General features: G+C 41.7%; 1 protein-coding gene across 1 annotated transcript in view; it reads right to left on the bottom strand.

Moving 5' to 3' along the window:
* PKHD1 (PKHD1, fibrocystin/polyductin) overlaps positions 1–8,864 on the bottom strand; it is a 265,500-nt gene that overhangs the window by 239,937 nt on the left and 16,699 nt on the right. Inside the window, exons 13-20 of the mRNA XM_026846419.1 lie at positions 8,302–8,437; positions 7,345–7,459; positions 6,228–6,503; positions 5,339–5,428; positions 4,480–4,573; positions 2,238–2,380; positions 1,201–1,331; positions 26–210 (exon numbers count right to left, since the gene is read on the bottom strand). Coding sequence (XP_026702220.1) covers positions 26–210; positions 1,201–1,331; positions 2,238–2,380; positions 4,480–4,573; positions 5,339–5,428; positions 6,228–6,503; positions 7,345–7,459; positions 8,302–8,437 — 1,170 coding nt within the window. The remainder of the gene's footprint in view (positions 1–25; positions 211–1,200; positions 1,332–2,237; positions 2,381–4,479; positions 4,574–5,338; positions 5,429–6,227; positions 6,504–7,344; positions 7,460–8,301; positions 8,438–8,864) is intronic.

Raw genomic sequence — 8,864 nt, 5'->3', positions numbered from 1 at the left:
AAAAAAAAAAACCAGACTCCTTTACCAGTCACAGCTCTGTCTGCGATGATGACTTCATCAAGGTAAAATGACCCAGAGGTTTCCTTTTGCAGCACAGGGCGCAGCAAGTCTATCCGATGCACAAACACTGGGGAATGGGCAGGGAGGTCCTGGAGAAGCATGGAGCGATTCACACACCCCTTCCAGAGGTCAGTGCAGGTAAATGTCCAGCTGGAAGACACCAGGGTTGTGCAAGCTCTCTTTTGCTGCGAGGTAGTTGCAGTAACTGACTTTTGAGTGAAGCTTCCAGGTAACATCAGGTACTGCTGCTATCACTCACGCACAAGACGCTTGCTCAGTGGTTTGTGATCACTCTCTACCTGTCTCTGTTGCATTCCCCATAGTGAGAAATAAAGCTTTAGACCTCTGTTTAGGTATCCTCCTCTGTGTCACAATAGTGGGATGTGGGAATGACTACTGCTGTTCTATTTTTGGCAAAAACACCACGATAGCATCAGTGACCTCAGCAGGGATCAGCCCAGAGGTCAGACCCCTTGGGAATACCAGATGATTGCTGAAGGCTCCCAGCTCTCTCCATCATTTAATAATTTAATCCCAAGACCTTATTCCAGGCAGGCACCCACCCCTCACACAGCCTTACAGACACCCAAGCTACTTCATCTCCCAAAGCTCTTCAGAGACTCCTGATTTTTTAAGTCTGCTTGCCCCAAGCTTTACACCTAACACCAAATGTTTTCTACCTATGTAAATCTAAGTGAATAAAGAAAATTAAAGACTACACCAATTTGAAAACTTTTTCTATCAATGATTTCATGAGGTTCCTGGGGATTAAAAAAAATAATAATAATAATAATAATAATAATAATAATTAATTCATCTGTCTCACTGCAGGAAATCTGCTGACTCTTGCCAAAGAACCTGGGAAATGTCCTCAGAAACCTTTTGGCGTGCTTACCAGAGACAGAATAAACTCTCCATCTATATATTACTAAGGTGAGATAGTGTATATAACAAGAAACATGTAAATTTACTCAGTAAATCCTCAAAAAGTACGGAAACACCTCTGGGGATGCTTCTGCAGGACAGAGCAGGTGTCAGCTTACCCCAACTGACAATTTGTTCCTATACAAGTTAGAATTTCCTAGTATACATTCTTACAATGGAAAATGTAATTTCTGAAAACTACAAGTGTCTGGATACCTTTTAGAGTCAGTTTTGTTGAAATCCCATAGGCAGATGAGGTTCCTCTTCACTGAACATAAAGAGACATTGGTATAAGACACCAAGATATGAAGGATATTGCTCATATGGCCTTTATGTGCGAAACATACCTGCAAAAAATGGGGGGGAAAAAATAAATCACAAATCAAAACAGATAATTTATGCGTCATGTCTGTAGAAGATATAATATTTGTTTAACATCAATAGGGAAATATTTTGCTCAAGGTCATCAATAAAGCCCACCCATTAAAGCCAAGTTGCCTTGAATAATACCTAGAGGAGATGGTGCACTAGCCACCACATAGCCTGAAACTGAGCCCGTAGGTTTCAGCGAGATTTGGGGGCAAAACACAGCTGGGAAGTACCAGTGGGGATTTCAAGCATATGGGAGGGAGGAAAAGACGACTGGAGGAGCTGATTTGATTTGCGAGGTAGAAGGTTTGGGATGGGTGTCAGATGGGGAAACAGGACTCAAGCAGGTCTGTAAAGGGGAACTGAAGTTGTCCAGGAGGACTGCAGGAGGCTTTGGGTATGAGTCTTTCCCCTCTGTCTCCTTCTTTTCAATCCCCAACTATTTGCCTTCTTCCATGTGGCAAGGAAAGGGTCACAGAAATCAAGACCTTATTCCTATTAAAAATAGGTGTAGAGCAGAAGAGTGAGAGTGGACTCCTGGTTAACATGTTGGGTTTGTTGGGGTTTTTTTAATCAAGAAGCAATCATCCCTGCACCTCCATCTTTTCCCAACATTATCCCACCTTTTCCTTTCCCTCAGCAAGTCTTGCACCCCCAGAAGCAGATAGCAGCCAGATGTGCTAAGCAGTATCTGCATCTCAGGGATCTCAAACTATCCACCCAGTCAGTAGAAGACCCGCTGCTCTGTTCACAAGCACAGTCCAAAGATATGACCTTCTGTGGATCTGGAGGAAGTCTAAGCAGACCAGATGATTTTATGTTGCTGATTGGGCTCTGAGTATTGAGTCCCCACTGTAACCTGCTCATCGAGAGCAGCCACTTACATGCGTGTATTCAGTAAGATCATATCTTGGTAGAGTTGATGGGGAAGTTTTCACCAGCTGGCTTGGTCTGTGAACACTGAATCTCCCACAGAAAGGCTCCGTTCTACTGACGACGTGTCCTGTGGTAATGATGTATTTCATATCTGACAGGAAAAAAAAACAAGAGGGGATGAGAGGCTTAAAAATAAATCAGAAGAAACCAGTATGGTCAAGAGATTAATGAAAATATAGGAGGTAGGTGTCCAGAATTTGTCAAGCAGTCCTACTCTTATCTGCTGCCCAGATAAATGATAAACATCTGCAGGACAACTGTTCCCCAGTTTAAGATTGCTCAAAGACAGAAGGGACCATTATTGTTCTGACCATAAAACCTTACAGCAAATAACAACTGCTTTTAGCCATATAGAGTACATCTGACCAAATCCCTTTCCAGAAAGCACTCAGGCAAAGCTGGAATTTGATGTATAAAGCAACCGTGAATCCACCTTCTGCTTTGGGATCTTTGTTCCACTGGTCTACCAGCCACGCTGCTGAAAAACCGCTAGGATTTCTTCCTAGTACATAAAAGACTTTCTTCTGTCACTACATACTGACAATTCACTTTTTCTTCCAGTAAGAGAAATAAAACTTGCAAAACAAAATTAATAGCAGAGTTTAAAATAATTAAAAAAAAAAAAAAAAAAGGGAAGTTGTGGTTCTTTGCATGAGTGTTGGACCTGTTGAAACCTTCGCTAGAACAAAATTATGAACGTAGTAGTTTAGCTGTGTTCAAGGGACCATTATGTAAATACAGGGAAGGGAGAAACACTGAACGTAATTAAATTTAAAAACATACCTCACTCAGGAAATTAAATTGAACGGAAAATACTTCATATTTGGAGAGAATTAATGCTTGTGCATAATCATCCATTTTTTTTACCCTTCCCTAGGCATCTATTTTGTTTTCTGCTGAAGACAGGACACTAGACTACATGGACCCTGGGTCTGAATGTGTGTGGCTGGTCTTTTATTTTCCTGACATCCCTTCACCACAATTTCACCACTGTTCTGCTGTCTTTTAACACTACCTACATTTTACAATCATCAGTGAAAACTATTTGTTGCACATTAATTTTTATTCCCACTGTAGCATTGAATTATCACTGGCTTTTAGCTCAGGTTTTTCTTTTTTTTTTTTTTTTGTTGGTAGAATTGTAGATTTGGGATCACATTAAGAATATTCTGTTGCTATTTTTGTTTTTCTGCATGAAGCTTCCCTTACCCCCCAATTAATTGATTTCTTTCCTGCACTTGGAGGAATCATTTACCAGACATATCACTGGCTGGGACCTGTTCTCTCTCTCCATACTGAATACAAGAATGTGATACGAGGTGTCTAGACAATCACCTACATTTTGGCATAGAATACGTATACTATAATTGCTGTCGGATAAAAAAAATCATAGAATAGTTTAGGTTGGAAGGGACCTTTAAAGGCCATCTAGTCCAACCCCTTGCAGTGAGCAGGGACATCTTCACCTACATCAGGCTGCTCAGAGCCCCGTCCAACCTGACCTTGAACCCTTCCAGGGATGGGGCATCCACCTCCTCTCTGGGCAACCTGTGCCAGTGTTACTGGAGTTATTTTCTACTAGAGTAGCTTTCTTATGTGTGCCATATCTTCAATGTTACAAAACTATTATCGATAATTTTATTTTTTTTTTTTTACAAAAGTGATTGATGTTTCACACCTTCCCTGACCAGTCAAGTATACCACAGAAATTTGCACTGTTTCACTTTCAGTCATCAAGAAACACTAGAAGTGAAGATCTCCAGAGTCAGAATCAGCTGCTTCCACAGCCTGAGCTGTAACTATGAGCTATGCCAGATTTGCTTCCCCAGCAGGCATAGTGAAACATGAATAATTTCACATGCCCCAGGACTTGCATTTTTCGTCTCTTAACGGTTCTAACAAGCAAAACATATCACCTTCTTTGGTAAGTGTTGCAATACAACTGAATTATACAATGTATTACAGAAAGAATCTCTCATTATATTAATCATGTTGGGTTTAATATTCGTTCTATGAACTCCCCCATCACAATACATAAAAATAATGAATAGCTGAGAAACAGAAATGTATGTACCTAAACCCATTAAAAGTGTAAATTTACTGTAATTGAAGGTTGAAAGTACATTTATTTCATAAAAGGAAATCAACTCTCACAGTGAATACTGCTTATTTGTCACAGAAGATCACTACCTTCTTTCTCAAAGCCATCATGTAAAAGGATTTTAGCAGAAGTTGGCTCGGTGTCACATTCTATTGACAGAAGCTCTTCTATTGCTGTTTGCACCTTTAAAAAAAAAAAAAAAAAAATTAAGAAAGTGAAAAGCAGTCACAGTACAATTGTGTCTGGAACGTTTCAGCAGAGAGCTTCAACACACACATCACTACATTTTTCATCAGCTAGGGAGTGGTGGCAAGGCAGCTCTGAACAAGCAGGTGGCCAAATGGTAGAGAATAAAATTCAGCTCAACGCAGAATGTAAAATTCCGTGTCGGATACCCTTCAGGGGTGTGAAACATCCTTTAGGTGTCCAGCAACCTCCTCAGAAAGGTGCAGGTTTCTTACATGAGCTATATCTATGTCACAGCCTGGGCATCTTCATGTCCCTCCAGGCTCCACCGGCTGTGTTGACTCAATGTCTAGTGATATCATGGAGTTACCACCCGGAGTAGTTTAAACAGTGACCAACTACCACACCAAGAGACTTTGGGATTTTAAAGAAGCCAGAATGGAGCTTCTGTCTGAAGCAAGAGCCAGACACTACACATCTGTTCTTAGAGAAGTCCAAGGGTCTGGTAGCTGAGGATACCACATACTTCACTGCGGACATGACCCGCCAAGATCAGATGCTGTGATAGGCTTAGAATACACCTGGGAGTCAGCCCCCCCAAAGAATCCCACTGCGGGACACTCCCGGTGACAAAAATCACTCCTACATCATGTGAAAATTTATGTCAGCTTCTGGGCCAAATGCTTAACTGCTGTCAACTGTCAGATCTCCATCACTTACACCTCAGCAGAGGGCTGGGTGTGTGAGTTTAGTGATGCCTACCTGGCGTGCTGTAGCATTTGTGGGGATCATCCTGCTCAGCGTGTTACTCCAGGAGATACTGAAACACCCTGTACCAGACACAGTCAGCATCTGGCAAGCAAAGAAGGAAATAAATACATGAACACAGATACAAACTGCATGAGACACACAGACTTCAAATTATCTTCTACTGAGGAGGATTTTACAGCCAGCATTTTGCCTTTTGAAGACTCTAACAATCAAGAGTCCCTTCAGCTACTCTTAAACTGCTCTTGCCCTCCATGGTCTCTCCTGACACAAGCCTTGGGCTCCTGTTCTAAAGATTAAAGGCAGCACAAGGGATGCCTGACCTGTGCAGACACTCTGACAGCCACAAATGGTTCCTAAAGCTCCTGGCCTGCAGCCGCGGGGTTTAACCACCAGGAAAACGTTCCGTTATTCCTGAGCAACCTTCATCAAGCTGCAAGTTTCTATCATCTGTTTGCAGTATAGGGTTGACCAGATAGCACACACTGAGCGTGCTGTCACTAAGGGGAGGAAAAAAAAAAGAAAAAAAAACAACAACAACAACAACAACAAAAAAAAAAAAAAAAAAAAAAAAAAAAAAAAAAAAAAATTAACAAGGTGAGGCCTTCATGAGATAACAGCTGAAGGGAGTCAGCATTGCTTACACTTTAACACAAATTTTAATGCAACCACAGGATTTACATACGACTACCAATCTGTGGAAAAAACACAAACGCCTTCAGCCCCTGATGCTATTCTCGTCAACTATCTCAGGCTAAAAACGAGGTGGGAACAGACTTTCCTGTCTAACACCGACAGGGCCTTTATGATTAAGATTTTCTGCCATCTATATCAAGTGAACCAGGGTTAATCCAGCTCCCAGGGTTAAGCACACAGCACTGACCTGCACCTCTGGAAGATGCAAGGCGTGAGCCCGAATTTCATGTCTCTCAATGTAGTAGTTGTTCACCACGTGGGGATTTAACCACGTGTTATGTATCTGGACTCCAACTCTCATCCCATTGCTGGGTGCCTTTCCATGATGCACTGCTTCCAGGTAGTACCTTGAACCAGCAGTTAGTTCAAATTTCTGGGATTTTGGCTGCCAGTGCTCACTCCAGCTCTTCACCCAGTTTTCAGACCACTCCAAATTGCCAGCAGGGAGAGAAGCTACTCTCACCTGTGTCCAGAACAACCAAACCAAGCAGTTAGAGACATTTCTCCAGCCCCAAAAGACACTTTGTCCAATACCACAACTCCAAAAATACAGATTTGTGCTTGTAACCAATAGCAGTGAGTTGATGGTTGACACATTCCTTCCTAGCAGACAGGAAAAAGGATCATCTTAAAAAGCTTTAGTTTTGGGTTCAATACCATAAAGATTATTCTTATGGCTGACCCTAGCCCTAATACCAGTTCCCCATGTGACTTTTCATGGATAATTTCCGTTCTACATCTCTCATCCTCCAAATACAAAAGAAAGAACTATATCTACAGCCTTCTGAGATGTATTATGTTATCATTAGTAAGACCAGCAATGCTACTTTTGTTTTATGGCTAAGAAATCCTTTATATTCTAGCCCAGTTCAGTTACTAGCTAATAGCCCAGAGAAATAGGTCACCTTCATTTCTAACACGCTCTCAGCCTTACAAAGGGAAGTACTAATGTTTTCAGGGGGCAAAATTTCAACAGGCAAAAAAAGGAGGTAAACTGAGGAAGTCAGACAACGAGTCTCCAGGTCCCCTTGCACAGATTGTTAGTGATGGTGATGTGCTGAACTAACAAAAAGGTCACGTGGAAAGGGCATTCAAAGACTCTGGTTGCAAGAGTGAGATTTTCATGAGCTGAGCAGCTGATAGGGCCAATGTAAAATGTCAAATATAATCATACAGATCTCACTCTCCAACAGATTCATAGTAAGGGCCAATAAATCAATTCACACTGGGGAAATTCCCACTTATGACCTCAATTAAAACCCTTTCCTATCCTGATCTCATTTTTCCTCTGCCAAGAGTAATACCTTACGTTCTGGATCTTGAGACAAACTTAAGTAGAGAGTTGCCTGACCATCTGCCTGAATCCAGAAGGTGTAATTGTTGGTCTGAGGAGCCACAAAAAATCCACGAAGCCTGGAGCTAAGTAAAAACAGAACATCTGTAATATACAAAAGAGTTACTGCAAAAAAAGTCCCAGACCCACACCCCACGTTCACATGTACAATGAGTAAAAAGGGAAGACTGTGAGAGCAAGTTATAACAAACCAGAGATTTTAAAACTGAAGGAACCTCAAAATGACCCATTTTCACATAAATGTCATTTAAGCTTTACAGACATTTTTAAAAAGGAAAAAAAAAATCAGCTCCAAAAATAAGTGTGGTTTTGTTGGTCACGTTTTTCTTGATTTCTTTTCAAGCAAAGCCATAACCCTGAACAGGGAGGAAAAATGTTCAAAAACACGCACAAGATCAACAGAAAAACAGAGAAGTGGTAGAAAAATGAAAACATTCGTGCATTTAAACAGCTTTTCAAGGGTGTATCTGACGAGACAATGGGCACCAACACAGTTCAGAGATTTTTGCAGCTTGGGGCAAGTCAGTTTATTTCTATTAACTCCACCAGTGCTGCAGATGCCAACATCAGCTGAGGATCTGGCCCTCCACATCTGGCTGGAGCTCCAGCTCAAGACAGCCTCTAACTGGAGCTCCTTCTACCTCCACAGCAATTTTTTTTTTGTGGTATGTCAAGCACTTCTAGGCCAGGTAGAGCAGAAATACTGAGTGAAAGGAAAAGGAGGAAAAATAAAACACTTCACTGCATATTTTGAGCTTCAAAAGGACCTCGGAGCAGACGGTTGCTTTGATTTACAGGAGCTATGCAGTAAGGCTCTGCTATAGAGAGCTGTCAGGGGTTATTGCTACACCTTCCACTGCTAAAGGTGATTGCCATGGCTTCATCTCTTTTTAAGATTACTAAGTACCTGAAGGACTTCTTTGTCCTGGACAGAAATCTTACTGGGGAACTGGCATTAGGTACAAACTGCCATCTATATCCAGGACCCGTTTCTGTCAGATCAGAGGCATCATCCCAGACTTCAAATAGAAGCCCTCTGTTTCCTAGAAAGTTAAAAACAAAAGCATTCTCGGTAGCAGCCAAGAAAAATCCAAGAGCTCATGCTAGAATCAGGGGTGTAAGGAGGCAGGCCAGAACAGAACATTTTAATAATAAATTGGATCTGTCTGGAGGAATTTTTTTCAGCCCAAGGCAGAACACAGATCTCGCTTCAGGGAATTTGTTCTACCTTGAAACTCACCACCAGAAAGAACAAAAAAAATCTGCAGAGAGCAGAGCATCCAACCAAGCTCACATGTCTGCTCTTGCAGGAAACGGTACCTAGATGACCCACAGTCAAAATAAACTAGGCCTCATTTTATGCACAATAATTTCCTACTGCAATGCTCCACTTAAGCAGTAACCTCTGCAATAGCTCTAGTTCAGCTATTCTTCCTCTAAATATTATCCATACCTTCCCCCCCCCCCCCC

This window comes from Athene cunicularia, assembly GCF_003259725.1.
Source record: "Athene cunicularia isolate RWA chromosome 3 unlocalized genomic scaffold, athCun1 chr3_part1, whole genome shotgun sequence".
In the NCBI taxonomy this organism is placed as follows: domain Eukaryota; kingdom Metazoa; phylum Chordata; class Aves; order Strigiformes; family Strigidae; genus Athene; species Athene cunicularia.
This window is presented reverse-complemented; position numbering and strand designations above follow the sequence as displayed.